Here is a 16,651-nt window from a genome sequence, read left to right on the forward strand (position 1 = left end):
CTCTTCTACGAGTAAAAAAAAGAATAATAATGTGCGTTAAAAGTATATGTTTGTAAATTAAATTAGAAATAATCATTTTCAGTCTGTCTATTTAAATACATACCTAATTATTATTTCAAGCCAAGTTTACATAGCTTTGTTTTTGTCTCTATAAATTTAAAATTGCAAATAAATTATACTTAAAGCGTTTTTCAAATAAAAAAAGTACTTATAATAATAACACATCTTGCCATTTTCTGTTTCATCAATAAATACGTATGTAGAATCAGCTAATTAAGAAAGTGAATTTCTGGTGATGAAAGAAATGTAAATTTGCCTATGTGAACAAGACTTTAGTTAGCACTTATTTTGTCAGTGATAAGACTGATAAGTAGCAGGTAGATATAAAATAGAAATATGTAAATAAAAAAGATTTGTACGATTTCACAACACATTACCCACTTAAGTAAAATTTCGTCGCAAAACAACATAATTTTATTAGCGCCCAGGAAATTATTTATTTTTAAATAAATTTGTGGTAATAATGGTTTACAATTCAGGGAAATCACGTGTGCGTTGTATAAATGACGTTTGCGACGACGTTACCCGATTGTTTCAATCTACGCGAAAATGTACGAACTTCTTCAGTCCATTTCAAACACGAGGCGGAATGTGTTGTTTCAGAGTGTTGTGGAGTATTTGCGGTAACTAATTTTTTTCGACGTATGCAAAGGTAGAAGGTTTCTAAAAATTAATTTTAAATCATTGTATTTTTTATATTTTAGTTAATGAATAATTGTTTTAATTTGACTAAAAAAATATTGTCTAAATTAACATTATAAGAATTTACCTGTTCTTTTATTATTAATTTGAATAAGCAATAACAACTTTTTTATCTTGAGCAACTAAAACTTTTATTTTAAGTTGGTGTTGTTAAGGTGTTTGCGATCACATCACAAATTCAAAACTTTTTTGAGGTTATGTAGCCGCAAGTCGAGCTTCATAAATTAATAACAACGTAGAATTTCAATTTTTTAATACATGTAGTTGTTTTTAAGAAATTAGATTTTTACATACCTGGTAAATTCATATTCTTCTTGCTTTATATTATCTCTTTATCAGACCACCAGAATTTTGCACAACGATGAATGAATTAATAAGTGATGAGTACTGATGAGTAGTTTGAGGGTCCAAGGTGGTCCCAGCTTTAATGAAATTGTGCTTCTAAAGATGTTATTTTCATTCGTTTTTTTTAAATACCTACGTACTAAACTCTATGATAATTCGTACTGATTATGAAAAATTGTATCACTGTTTACATGACAAATACTAAGAAATCCTGAGTAGTTAAAAGTTATTGGCTGCTTGACTCGTTTCGTTACCGCTCTATATCAGTATATCCCAACTGATAATAGAATACCTAATCAGTTATTTTGCAATATTGTTTTAAAATTGAGGTAAATTGAAAAAAGAGCTTTAAAATTGTCAAAAAATTGTGGAGAAAGAATTAAAGCTATTGGTAATCATAACGGAAAAAATGGTATGGGGAGGTAACTGAAAGTATGTAGCACATCAATATTTTTTATAAAAATATAATAATATTACATTTCCACAACACTTAACCACGTTTTTATTTAGACTTACGATGTATTTGATAACTAACTTTATGGCTTCGATAAAATAAAAACTCAACGATGTAATTGGTTAAAAAAGTGTATTGCTTAGCGACGTACTTTTAAAAGCTATAGCATCTCAATCCGATGCTTAATGAATCCTAAAAAAGAGTAAAGATCATTAGATAATATATTTTTATTTTTCGTACTTGGGTGGATAAAATACATCAAAATACATAATAATAACAAATCAAAACTTTTTCTTAATTATGATAAAAGATTTTAAATACAAATTACTCGTATAGTGAAAGTCGATAATAATTATCTAACTTTTTCATTCAAGCTTAAATTGGAATGAGTCGTAAATATTGCATGCATGGAAGTCATGGAACATCATACGAGTAAAGATAATACTCCTATGTTTTATTATATGCGTATTTAAATATGTAATTATTATTGTTACAGAAATGTGAAAGATTTACATATACAGATGTCCCAAAAAATGAGATATTAAAAACACGGAAAAAATGTTTAAAGAATTCTCTGTCAAAAAATATTGACATATTTTTTGATCTTTTTTTTTTTGATTTTTTTAATGTCTATTTATTGTTACCGATGATCTTAATTATTCAGTAAAGGTACATAAACTTTGCCAATAAAAGCAACAATGTTAAACACAGTTACAAATTCAGGATACAGCTTCTTCTAAGAGCCTGCAGCAAAAAACATGTAAAATTTTGAAATTCTTACAGATAGATTTTTTTAAACATTTTTTTTATCTTACTTGGCCTTTTTCTCTGGTACGCGAATTTTGGAACATCCTGCATCATGTGATCGAGAAAATGTATCTTTTAGAAGGGCTTGACTCTGTTTTTTTACATACTATAATTTACATGGTCATTTGACATTTTACAGCCTTGTAGGAATAAATTTTTTCGATCATAATATGGTTCCTAAGTACATATATTATTTTTAATTTTAACACCTGTCTAATTTTGATAGGCAATAGGTTTTCATCATCAGGTTTCAATTGTTCATTAACTCATTCAACGAGCGTATGGTCTAATGATCATTGGACATAACAGTTTTTTTAAAAGATATTATACCGGGTGTCCCAGCGAGTTGAAAAAATCCATTAGTGCCCCTTAAATGGTACAATTTTTTTTTAAAATGTATAGGACATTGATAGATACTAATCTAGTGCATCACCTAAAATTATTTTCAACCATACAGCATGTCCCAAAAATAAGTTACGACACAAACTCGTGTTTTTTTAAATGAAACACCGTATGTTTACACCGTATGTTTCTTGGCATTTTTGGATGTAGCCTTTTATAACAATGTTTTTACGCTAAACATTTATTAGTCGATTTCGCTTAGTTTTTTAGAAATAAAACGTTATTTTGACGAAAACATGCACTTTTTAAAAATTTATTACACAAAAACTAAGACAGCTAGAACAAATCTTTTCTTACTCTGCAAAGAAGAAAGTACAGAATTTAAAGCTGTAGCATTTTTTAGTGTTTTGCATTTGTAATAGTATATTACATAACGAGCACGGAAAGTGATAATGATAAATAACGCACAAGCGGGAAAGTTGCGCACAAGGCGTTAGCCGAGTGCAGGCAATCCCGCGAGTGCGTTAGACACTTTCCTGCAAGTTTTGTACACTATTTTTCCTACGACCATAAATAATTTTTTCTTACGAACATATTTTTTTTTCATAACGATTTGTTTTTTATAATGGATACAAAAATACGTTGAATAACGATTTATTTTTTATAATGGATACAAAAAAAATACGTTAAATGAAAAAATACAAAACATTCGAGTGTGAATTGTGCGTTAGATTTCTAACATACAATGCGAAAACAAATCGCACTGATTTTTGACCTCGTACGATATTGCCAATTTTCGCGCATACTCGTATGTAATTGTGCGTTATGATCTAGTTTCGTATATGGTCGTAGGAAAAGATTAATAAATTAAGAAGTTTGTTAAAAGTTAAATAACTTAAAAAATTTTAATGGAACACCCTATTTATTATTTTTGCATCTAATAGATTGATAAATTGTCTATGTAAAGAAATAAACTTTTAGGTTCTCGAATTGATAAATGAAAAAATATGTAAAATTCAATATTAATTGCAGTAACAATGCCTATCAATATCTGAGCATTGTTGATACTATGGCAACCATAGTAATTCCACCACGGATCACTTATCCGTTGATTTATCCAGAGATTGTAAAAGTCGTTATAAATACTGAAATTCGAATTATTTTATTGAAAAAATAAAGAATAATGAATTCAGTTTAACACAAATGTGATTATTAAGTGATATTTCTTCCATCTTTTGCATAAACAATAAATAGAATGTTCCATTTAATTTTTTTAAGTTATTGAACTTTTGACAAACGCCTTAATTTTTTTATCAACACACTAAAAAATGTTACAACCTTATAGCTTGTACCTTCTTCTTTGCGGTAGTAAAAAAGAATATTTTTTAAAAAGTGCTTGTTTTTGTTAAAAAAAACCGTCTTATGTTTAAAACTATGTAAAATCGACCAATAAAAGTTTAAACATTATCATAAAAATCTACATCCTAAACGCTAAGAAACATATGGTGTTTCATTTAAACAAACACAAGTTTGTATTATAACTTATTTTTGAGAAACGCTGTATAGTTGAAAATAATTTTAGGCGATGGACTAGATTAGTATCTATCAATGTCTTATACAATTTTTTTAAATTTTACCATTTAAAGGTCACTAATGGACTTTTTCAACTCGCTGGGACACCCTGTATCTGTTTGCTTGCAAAGAATTGTATATTTTTTATTCACTTTTTGACAAGGATTCGAAAACTTTTTATCTAATAAATGAAAATAAAATAAAATTACAAATTTTAATATGCCATTTATTATTTATTAATATTGTCTGTGTTTTAGACACTAAACAAGTAAACAGCTAATTTATATGTTGCACGTTGTCCAATTAATATAAGTCGACGTCTGTGTATTATGTGAACCGATTCCGAACTGGTATTGTTACATTGGAATCGTGTTAACTAACACATCTGCACATCTGTAATATCAGTACTTTGATTTTAGTTATTGGTACTTATTTATTGACACCTAAAATGTATGTAGAACATAATAAATAAACTTTTGCGGAAATTTAGAATATTTTAATTTCACCCTTAAACAGACATTGATTTTAATGCGGATTTATATGTCGTATAATAACATGATCATCTGTTCTAAAACCTAATTTTAAAAATACCATTAGTATAGTATAGTATACAAAATTACTGAATTTTGTTATAACTGGATTTTTTTTCCAGAACCACAACTACGGGGTGGTTTGTGAAACAATGGTAGAAACAGTGTTGTCTAGTGAAATTACGCGCAGCCAGCATAATGAAAAAGTCCAAGTCGCACGCCAAATCGGTAAGTTTCGACGTTCTTCCATCAACAAATAACAAGCATTTTTCATTTTGTCATTTGTATTGTTTAAAAGTACTTTTTATTTTTGATAGTGTTGTTGTTTTATTCGAAAATGCTGAAAATGTTGTGAGAAATGATGGTTTTGCTGACAGTATGAAATACATGGTACAACAGATCAGGCTATATCGAGCAACTACTGCATTGTATTATATTCGGACGTAAAGCAGATAGCTTTTTTACCTAATTACACGTTGAAACAATTGTTGTGCTTTGACGGTTTTAACACTTCGTTACGTTTATCATGTAACATGTACCGAAAGCTATCTATCGAATTCTTACCTACAGTATACAGGGTGATTCAGATAAGATAATGAGCCCGACGTTCTGGCGATGCAACCCAAAATACAAATTTCATTTACGTCTTGATCTAATTTTAATTACGATTTGCATTTGCAATCAAAGTTATCTTATGTTGCTCTGACAGTGCTTTGACAAGCAATTTATGATTTATAAATAAACTGTTTGCCTACCTTTAATGTTTCATTCTTTCATACATTTTGTGTTGGGTTTACATCGAAAAGACTTTTCTAATTTCTCTATCATTCCGCGAGAACTGAATGTCACTAATGTCAGAGTGACATAAGATGATAACTTGGATTCAACTTGCAAATCCTAATTTAAATTGGATCAAAGGCGTAAATGAAATTTGTTTTTTGGGTTGCATCGCCAGATCGTCAGGCTCATTATCTTATCTGAATCGCCCTGTATGTGTTCATTAAAACTAATAAACAGCGTTGTGTAATTTTAGAAAATAACCATTTATGTTGTATGTATAAAAGAAGTGAGACAAGTTTGTTATTACCCGACAACACATTTGGGGAATACGCTTTTTTTAACTGTCAGTGCGCACTCTGTCGTGTAATTTTTCCCTGTTGCGCAATATTGTAGATGCGGCTTTTGTAATACCCACAAACATTTAATAACACAATGAATGATCCATTACGCTGATTTCATACTTTTATTCGTAATACAATCAGTAATCACTTTCATTTTTTATTACCTGTTCATTAGTACATAATCATTATAGGTATATTGAAGTTGTATGTTTAAAGAATGAATGATTTTTCTAATAAAGTTTCTAAAATTAACAGTAAAAGTTGATATAACTTTGTTTTTGTTGCAAGGGCACGTTTTTGAATCATAAATTATTTAGTAAAAACAAGCAGTTTAATTATTAGAATTTCTTTTTATGGTCGTATACCGAGCAAATATTTTCTTAATTATTCAGGTGTTTTTGGTGGGAGTTTTTGGTTACACCTATTTTAAAGTTATATTTTTCAAAGAATTTTACCACAATCTCAAACGCCAAATTTGGAGAAAATATGAGTCTTGTATTCACTGGTAAGAATTAAAAAATGACCTCCCTACAGAATAAATTACTGATTTATATGCGGAAAATTATGAATAAGGTGCACAAATTTCCAAATGTATGTTTTACACATTTTACATACCTACTCACAAGAATTTATACATAAATGCAATTTGGTAAAGTGATCCTTACTCTATTTTTTTTTCGTTGGATGTTTCTCAATTTGTAGTGCATGACATAAAATTTAATCATACTATGTAATTCAGTTCAGGGTCAGCTTTAACACTCAGATGTAAATCAGGCATTTATACCACCAGTTAGGTACAATAATGGCTATTGATTCACGGCCATATACACACAACACGCACCCTTGAGACCATAAAACATGTCAGCTTTTTGTCGAAAAATAAATATTGACCTGTAAAGATTGATCAGTTATTTTTCATGACCGTTTGTTATCATTTTTATTGTTATTTTTACTAATCTAAATCTGTAGTGAATTACGGATGCTATTGTTTTGATTATCATAATTTTCATTTATAATATCTAATTATAATATACATAATTTCGATGTTATTTTTGCTAATAACGATTATTACAAATGCAACCAGGTATGAAACAGATTTTAATATGCAAAAACCTAAATTTTAGTTGAATCAATAAATTCATTATGCAAATTATTCACACGTTTATTTATCAGAGTGAATATGGAAAATTTCACGGCAAAGAAAGAAGGTTTAATATTTTTTTTGGAATGTCACGAAAAAAAAATTGGCGTTTATTCGTGAAGTGCTACCTATAAAAATTTTATTCTTTATTCTACATGCGGATCGACTTCTATTTTCCAGTGGCTAGAAAATTATCCACTCTGATGTTATTATATTGAAGATATTTTCCTAATAGGATTAAATTTAAAGAATTTTTATTTTTGTAGCAATACATAATTGCCTTATATTTGTGACACTACTGCAATGATATAATGTTTACGTAATCGATTTTTATGGATAAATGCACAATGGATTTCTAAAATAATGCATCATTGTTTTATTTCTTTAATATTGTAGCGTTTCTGACAGTGTTTTTGTTTTCTTCATCACGCTGACGTTTCAGGAAGCACTTCATCAAAATATTTTTAAATAAAAGTGTTTTTACTGACTTTGTGAATTTTCAGCAATCTTACTCTTATCTGGATAAACCAAGAGCAAAAGTAAGTTCAATGTTGCTTTCACGATATATATTATCCATTTACCCAGGTTGCATGATTATGTTTATTTTTCTTTTATAAATATTTTAAGCATGATGTTACGGCTCGTGCTTAAACGCAACTTTTTTGCAGCTTTAAAAGTGCTTTGATAATGCTTTGAACCACGCATAATTAGCTGTAATTGATGTAAATCACATATTTTTCTTAGCTGATACGTAGCTATATGTCAGACTTGGATTTCGACGATGGACCTGCACGCCCGCTACGATTTTTAATGACATCTGGATTCATTGAACTAAAGTAGATAATAATAAACTACATTTATCTGATACAGCAGTAAACATCGCAGCCACTTGACATAACAGATCAATTGACTTAGTTGACACGAGTAATTAATCGTCGTCGTTGATATTTGCGTTTGTCGCGATAGTTTTAGGAAATAATTGTATTCGAGGTAACCATTTCTAGAATCAGTTTGTAAAATCCGAACAACACAGCGCTGATAACGTCTGAGAAATGTAAAATTATCAACTTAAACAAATAGCCTGAACGGTTCGTTTAGTTTTTTGATGAAGGTTGTCTGGTCGGTTCATAATGACTTTAAAAAAGAGTGATATTTTACAATTTTCCCAAAAACTTAGTGGCAGTTTCCAAGAGCTGTGTACAATTAGGAAGAAAAAAAAGAACAAAGATGAGGTAGGCTTATAATTTTTATAAACAATTGTTACTAAATGACCTACCAAGGTCTGTTTACTAGGTTTACGCATACGGAAAATTAATTATGATCAAGCACAAGCATTTTTTAATTTGCTGATTTTCATACCACTTATAGTAGAAGTAGTTTTAAATGAAGCACACATGCGATATCATCCTTGTAGTTACAATCCTGATCAATCATAATCCCTATAACCGGCTTTAACCCGTAATTAAATTTAATTTAAAAATTGTGGATTTAGTTATCCAATACTACAATCATTGTGTGTTTTACTTTATACGGGGTGTTTCGCACAATTTTACGAGACTTGCGCCTAATGTACGCACTCAAATATACAAAATTTACAAAACACTAGATACAAAAAATACACATTTAATTATTTAATTTTTGGAAACCCATGACAATAGTTGTCAAACTAATCACTGTTTTGTTAATAGTCATAAACTGCAGTTTTTCAGAAACAATTATCATTTGTTCTATCAAGAGACGCCATGAATATGATTCTAATTTATCTGAACAAACTAGAGAAGATTATCTAATTTTTCAAAATTTGTAATCGAGCTCATATCGGAATATGTATTATTGATATTGCATCTTACAGGCGCAGGCCTCGTAAAATTATGTGAAACCCCCTGTATTATTTTTTATTGTATTATTTTAACACGTTATCTTATCAATATCCTTCGAGTTGCAACAATTAATAGATTTAAAAGAATAACAGTTGAAAATGAAGGTTTTACACCCAGTGATTTCACGACTTTGCATTTTTTATGTTAAAGTGTGTCACATATTTGCAATAATTTGCGATAGTATATCGCAAATGAATGTTTCTTGCTTATTTCTAACATTGATATTATCTGTTATTTTCTTGTTATCACTTACTTAAATATTTTTAAGAATTAGTGAGTCAGATTCTTTCATATTCAATAACAGTTATTAACTATCTTGAATGCAACAATTTCTTATTGTCGTATTTTAATTATTAATTGTGCTCAAAGTAGATGCATTAAGAGGCGTGAATATTCGCTGAAGCTTTGTTTACTTTCAGTTTATGAAGATTTCGGGACATTAAAGATTGTTTTTTTTTAGTCGTGTTTATTACGATGCTTACGACTAGCTTTAAAGCTTGATAGAATCGCGGCAACAACAGAACGATTTTTTATGGATAGATGATTCTGTATAAGTTCTATAGAATTAATGTCCGATTTTTAGGGTTGGTTTTCTCTAAAACTGGGTCAGTAGGACTGAACTTCGTGACCTGTTTTTATGAAGGCTACCTAGAGGAAGTCGTTGGAAGTCGTTTCTTTCTAAAGAATATTAAATTAATTTTTACTCAACATACATCTGTAATAAAAGACATATTGAGCGTAATCATAACTGCATAGTAATGAATTCAATTATAATAGATTTCATATAATAGATTCATAATAGATTTTACAGACAGAAGCATCAAATTGCTTGTTATTTCTGAAATAATACCTACTGTATTGTTCTTCGTTTTGCTTTTGTCTGGATTGTACAATTTGCTGGTATTTCTCTTATTTATTTTACCTACGACTTAATAGTGACGTGAAGTTTTTAAAAATTTCATTAAAAAAAAAAACAAATAATCTTGATGTCCACTTGTGCTTGTTTTTAATCAAAAGTAATAACTGATCAGTTAGGGTATAAACAAGAGTCTACAGCAATTTATATTCAATTTTGATGTGCCAACTTCCATTTCAGCAACATTTATTTAATCGCGTTTTTCAGTAACTTAATTTGTGCACTAGGATATGTATGCAACACTAATGAGACGCAACATTTTATTTGAAAGTTATAGTAAATAAACATTTTTTAGTGGATGTGTAATTGAATTCTTCTTTAATGCATGTTTATTATTATGTTGACAATTTTTTTCATAAACTAAAAATCCCATAAGCCGCAGTGTTTTTGTCACTATGACAGCGACAAAAGTTTGCGCTAACTATTACAGCGACAAAACGGAACCTAACTTTTGAAAGCGTCTGAATCTAGTAGGGTCGCATCATCGGATTTACGTATTCATTAAATTGTCTTACCGAATTACACTCAAGCTTTTTTTACGAAGAAAACTTGACATTTTTAATTCGAGTTTTGTTTCCTTTTGGCAATTTAACTCAAATATGTAAAGTATAGACGAGTAGACTCATTAAGTAATGGGGGAATTCAAAGGTGTACAGTTGGAGGCAAAATACTTTGGCCGTCACTTTTCTGACACTTTAATGTAATTCAACCTTTAACGTTAAAATAAATGACAATTTCAAATTACAGCTATTATATTTTCCTATCAAAAATATGTACATAGAACTTGACAGTAACTAAAAATAAGGTTAACAGTCCTAAAGCATGCTTTACCATTTAGTGTCACTCAAGTGACATTGACGACTAAAGTATTTTGTCTCCAACTGTACTTAATACAATAACGCATACCTTGACTACAGTTGATAATATTGGTATTGGAAGTAAAGTATCAAGTGGTGTTTGTTTAATAATTAATTATGATAAGGATATGCATATTTATTATCTGTATTCTACATGGGAACATGATTAGGGTAAATAACCGTATTATTTACCTGGCGAAGTAGTATGTAATTACAGTCGCTGTTATAAGGATATGAAAAAAAAAAACGAAAAAAGAATACAAACTCGTACATACATGTATTAGGAGTATTTAAACCGTATACAGGCTGCGCCAGAACTCGCTCCCCAGAGAAAAATGTCATATAAGGTAAGATACCAGGAACATGAAAAAAATGTTTAAAAAATTTTATCTATAAAAATTTCGAAGTTATGAGGGTTTAAAGTTTGCACTTTGACTCTTTATTTCTGTTGGAAAAATAAATTTCCAAGTTTTTTTGCTATAGGCTATTAAAAGAGGAAACAAGGAAGCTATATCCTAAATTGTAACTCTGTTCAATGTTATTTGTGGCTTTTATTGGCAAATTTTTTGTCCCTTTACTAAATAATTGTAAAAAAAACATATACAAGACAATCAGTATCACTAAATAGTTATAAATAAGTGTCAAATGTCAAAAAATATATGTCAAAATTTTTTGTCAGATAGAATTTTTTAAACATTTTTTTCATGTTCCTGGTATCTTACCTTACTTGAAAATTTTCTCTGGGGCGCGAGTTCTGGCGCACCTGTATATAAGGAAGATGTTTTATTTCGTCGTTTTGTTATTACAGAACTTGAAACTAGAAAAACGAGTTGATACTTGAAAACATTGTTTAAAGGATATTCTTTTTACAAAAAGTCTTAGTCTGAAGCTGCCCTCCTGAACAATTTGAAAATAAATTTATCTGGAATAATATTTACATGCAACTAGTGCATTGATAAGGTATTAGGTAATACAAAAATCAAGCGATAATTTCGATATTAGATAAGCAATTCATCGTAATATTAAATCAAATATTGAGTTAAAAATGTTTTAAGAAGAATACTGAAAAAGTCATGCCAAACTTAAAATTTCATTGAGCTTTTCCCTGGTGGTTTTCAATTTCCAAATAACAGTAGCTTAAATTTCATTATCTAATTAGAATTTATTTAAAAGTTGCATTCGCAGTACTATATGAAATTTTAGTGCACATTACAGCACTTTCGTGTTTTGTTAATGTTTGTAGAGCGTGAGGTCTAATTCACAAAAGAATAAAAATTGTAAAAGTAATTACAAATCTTTCGTCATGATATATTGTATACTCRTTTCTAATCCTGACCAAAAACTATACGTATGTGTGTTACGAATTTTAAACTTCTAAATCGAATTGTCTTTAGAATTAAAAAAAAATTAATACATCAAAAACCTATTTGAAACACCTATACGTATTTGCGGTAAGTTTGTTATACCAAAACGTGAGGTATTATATACAATATTTTAGCTTTTTAGGGCGAAGAAGAAGATAAAGATAAGTCGTTTCCAATTTTCAACTGAGAGAAAATTGTGTCATTTTGCTTTCCAGTACATATTTTGTGAACAAAAACATAAAAATTAATATTGATTTTTTTCTCTTTTTTTTATAATATGGTGTGGAAGATAAAAGAGGAGGTAGTTGCTGTACTTATAACACGCTTGTAACGTTAGATACGAATGGAAAAATAAATAAATAAATTGAAGTTAAAAGAAATTTATCAAGGAATGGCACAGATCGATCTGCGGGTTGTCGAAGCAATATTTAGCACATTCAAAGGGACCGGGTGTTTTGAACTTTTTACGTCTAACTTTATTATTTTTGTTTTTTTGAAATATCTCTAAATATTTATTTAAATATTGTCTTAAATCTAAAACACGGATTAGGTACTTTATTATGACGGCGTCTCCAATATCAACTCTACTGTTATCCTATTTTTGTGCAAATATTTACATAGCATTGTAACAATGGAAGCATCGGCAAAGAAATTAGATCGTTTGCACTCTACTTGTAAAAGAGACGGTGAGAAGAAAGCAATGAACCTTGGTAACCCTCGTATTTAGAACATCGCATCCTGGAAAGGATCTCCTTCACTAAGCTTGTAACCGAACAAAGATCTTTTTATAACAGCTATAGTGAATCACGTAAGCTTGTTACAACCTAATTCTAAATAATAATCACTTGGACGATAAAGTAGTTTATGTTGATTGAATCTTTAACATCATATCCGAATCTAATTCACCGAATTGTTCACGCAACGTTTCGTGTCACTTCTCTCTAACTCTAACCCCTTTCTAATCTGCAATAATATAGTGAAATTTCTCGTAGTGCTCTAACCATTTTTTTCTATAATTATTTACAGCATCGACGTGGAATATTTGACTCTTTAGTGAGTTCTTTATCAACATTTTTATGGCCGGTGGCAACTCCATTTTCTTCCGTAAGTTAATATGTTTCGCTATTGGGAACCGATACAATAACGCTTTTATGGTCTGTATATAAATGATATTACTCTAACATTGCATGGTAGTTTTGTATATTTTGGTGAAATTTGTGACGATATCATTACCATTACATATTCAAATATTTATTTTTTTCGAGTTTGTACGTATACGAGTAGGTATAGTTTTAGAATAGTCATGTAATTATTATTATACATTTACGTAGTACACCCTGTAATCTTTTATCATTAGCATTTTTGCGAATTTAAAGGGGTTTGTGGTTCTTTTATGCTTGAACAAGTAAACTATGCGCAAGCTTTTGTGAATGCGACTATAAAGCACACGTGTGGGCGAGAGCCGCCTTAAGCTAGGGGCACACGTTATTTTTTGATACTTTTTTTAATAAATACAAAGACAAATGAGTAATGGGTATGTAAATACTTATTTTTAAAGAGGAATGATATTGGCTGTTATGGTGATTGTAATTATTGGGATTATTTTGTTTAATACTTTTTTTACAGCATTTGTCCTTGTACGTACTATCATTTAGGAGTAAAATTTTACAAAATAGAAATCGTAAATACAGTTTACAAAAAACTTATTTGTTTTAAGTTTCCAATTATTGTTTTACCATTTATTTTTTTAATTATTGACGCATACTGTACTATGTATAATAATTACGTGATTAAAATAATACGTTTTACAATTTTCCACTGATTTATAAATGTCAGTTCCAATTTAAAGTACATAAAATGAAGAAACACAAAAACTTTTAAGGAACGTCAACTCATGTAGAAGTTTCTTATAATAATGTATTGAACTCTTTGTATTTGTAAATAAATTAAATTTTAAATATTTGTTGAAGTAAGGTATTGTTATAATTTTATAGTCATTAAACCGTTTAATTTGTTTTGGGTAGGTACTTGAAAACATTTTGAGGAAAATGATTGGCAACAGCCCGTAAACACGTGTATTGTTTGTTTAACTTGGAATGATTGACATGACATATATGCAATAGGTATATGTTTACAAACTTTGGCCAATAGACAATTATGTTTTGACTTGTCAAGTACTGGTAGCATATGTCAAGAATCAAATGCAAAATAGGTACACATAGAATTAATTCAGTTGTCAAAATATGTGATAGCTTGGTTTTAGAAAACTTGTATGTTGTAACTACTTGTAAATTTATCTTGTCGAATTTTTAGAGAGGATAGAAAATATAAACGTGCATTTTGATTTTATCAAAAGCAATTGTGGATGTTATTGTTGTCAATTATTTTTCTACTAATGAATTTATCAATTGAAAAAAAGCTTTTTTCTTTTGCATGGGTTTAAAAAGCTTGTGGCTTTGTAAACTCAAAGGCAAAATTTTTTGATTTTAAAGCGATGCAATTAGTAGCGTTTATAGTGGCTCTAAAAACTTGATTACTGCCATTAAATTCTATTTTCTTTCATAAAATTAAGTACTACCTATAATACAAAAACATGATTTATAATTAATACGCTTAATGGAATTGTGAACCTTTTCTAAACTATAATAATTTTGATCTAATAAAAAATGAAACGAAATTATTAATTATTGATTTTAATGTTCTGAAACTTCAAACGCTTTCTTGCATAAGAAAATTAATTTTAGATGCCTTTTGTGTTTTAAACTATAAAACTGAAAAGTTATTGGTGCAAAATAATGTCTTCTTGTCTTAATGTTAATTCCTTGCTTGTTGCGAATTATCCGGAAATGAATATTACAATAATAATAATTGCTAACGTTATGGCCTTTTTTGTTACCACTTTTGTCTCAATATCTGCACAAGCACTCTTAACAATAATAATACTCGATGTAACAGTGACCTAAAATTTTAGTACATATTCAAGTTTAGGGGTCGACGTAATTCCATATAATCTGGGCCAAGTCGAGGGTCGAGTCTCTTTTTCAGTTTAAAATGTTTTTTTTTCTTAAAATACAGTAGTCAAATTGTGATATTCTTTTTTTTATACTGTCTGTAACACATAGTGCATTTTGATACAATACGTTTGCCGCACTTTCCAGAAATTAGCACCGTAGATTTTGTGTTCAGCAAAAGTCGAACATTTTTGTAGTTTTATTGAGTTTTGCAAAATTACAATTTGCTAGAAGTTTTAAAACATTATCTTATTTAACTGAATTTACATATTAACAAGTTATACATATAAATGTCAGCAAATTAGAGACTAGAAACAATGAGAAGTACTTTGAAGTTACATTGAGACCGAAATTATTCTAACATAAAGAAATATGCTCGGGAATGGATAAGTAGAAAATTTATCAACATTAAATAAAGAATGATTTTTATTCAAATTTACTTACTGGATGTTTCATCTTTAAGATTGCAAGTAATGGTAAATCATAGTCCTGGGAAATTGTGGAAAAAGAAGGATCAATAAATATACAAATAGAACCAGAAATGATTTGTAATTTTTTTTTTGTTTTTTCTTTCTAAATAGTCTCATAAATCAAAAGTAGGACACACCAAATGACGATCAATGACTGTGATTTTTGTGGGTACGTTGGCAACATATCTGAAATCTTAGTTTGGCGACATTGACTATCAAATTCAAATTTTATAATTGATTTTCATTTTTTTGTCGCAATCATTTAAAATCTCTTGGTATTTATTTCAGTCTACACTCTATAAACAATTCAAGTTACGATGTGAGTCTAAATTGAGGTAACAGAGTTTGTGCTCATTTGGTTATAGTAGGAAAATTACAGAGTGAAACTTCAACGCAGGTAATACGAAAATGAACCTGTATGTAACGCTTTATTAAGTACACGCAAATGAACATTTTTAAAGTTCTACTTCAACATCTTCTGTCTATTACACACAATGACTTCTCAACTGCACTTGTTGGTCTTTCGTAGGTACTTCGTATAATATTATTATTGCTCAAAAGTATTTTTTGTTACCAGATATTAATTTAGCTTGTTTTTTAAAATAATTTATAATTACAGGCTCCTGCGCGGAGTTGGATAGAAGCGACTTTCCACAAAAGGGAGTGCGTCAGATTCATAGCCCACAACAAAGATGAGCAGAGGTAAGTGTTTGTTCTAATGTAAATATATCTTTATCGGTTTAAGCTTTTCTGGTCGCCTTTTTTTTGTTTAAAAAACATGTTTTAAATTATCATCTGAATACTTGCAATTTCTTGTAAAACTACTTTTCATCAATTTAGTTTTACTTATAAATAGTTATACTTAAAGAGTTAATTAGCACTGCGCTAATTATACAGGAAAAATTTTGCGTTGATTATCAGAATTATGCATAAAATGCTGACACAGTATTTAGTACATATTGGAATAATAAAATTATTTTTTARAAAGACAAAAAGTATTGTTTTACTGCAAACCAGCCACTAGGATTTTAAATTGTTAATTTGTGGTAAATTAATTTGAAGAATATGTTTTTAAAATA

The 16,651-nt window shown here is 29.1% G+C and overlaps 2 protein-coding genes across 13 annotated transcripts in view; one reads left to right on the forward strand and one right to left on the reverse strand.

Moving 5' to 3' along the window:
• Positions 1-1,305, reverse strand: part of LOC123011119 (5-formyltetrahydrofolate cyclo-ligase) — a 3,203-nt gene extending 1,898 nt beyond the window's left edge. The window contains exons 1-2 of one of the 2 annotated variants that reach the window (XM_044408425.1): positions 1,244-1,305; positions 1,057-1,184 (exon numbers count right to left, since the gene is read on the reverse strand). In XM_044408425.1, the coding sequence (XP_044264360.1) occupies positions 1,057-1,069 (13 nt within the window). In that variant the 5' untranslated portion in view covers positions 1,070-1,184; positions 1,244-1,305. Of the gene's footprint in view, positions 1-1,056 lie in introns of both variants that reach the window. The other variant, XM_044408423.1, reaches the window with a different exon arrangement.
• Positions 585-16,651, forward strand: part of LOC123011109 (transient receptor potential cation channel trpm) — a 51,322-nt gene continuing 35,255 nt past the window's right edge. For 5 of the 11 annotated variants that reach the window (XM_044408413.1, XM_044408402.1, XM_044408404.1 and 2 more), the window contains exons 1-3: positions 8,020-8,306; positions 13,118-13,195; positions 16,192-16,274. In XM_044408413.1, the coding sequence (XP_044264348.1) occupies positions 8,205-8,306; positions 13,118-13,195; positions 16,192-16,274 (263 nt within the window). In that variant the 5' untranslated portion in view covers positions 8,020-8,204. Of the gene's footprint in view, positions 713-4,934; positions 5,041-7,577; positions 7,614-8,018; positions 8,307-13,117; positions 13,196-16,191; positions 16,275-16,651 lie in introns of those variants that run through there. The other 6 variants (XM_044408409.1, XM_044408407.1, XM_044408410.1 and 3 more) reach the window with 6 other exon arrangements.

The sequence above is a fragment of the Tribolium madens genome, unplaced genomic scaffold (genome assembly GCF_015345945.1).
Source record: "Tribolium madens isolate multiple individuals breed KSU strain unplaced genomic scaffold, Tmad_KSU_1.1 Scaffold_91;HRSCAF=231;Tcas5.2_LG7, whole genome shotgun sequence".
In the NCBI taxonomy this organism is placed as follows: domain Eukaryota; kingdom Metazoa; phylum Arthropoda; class Insecta; order Coleoptera; family Tenebrionidae; genus Tribolium; species Tribolium madens.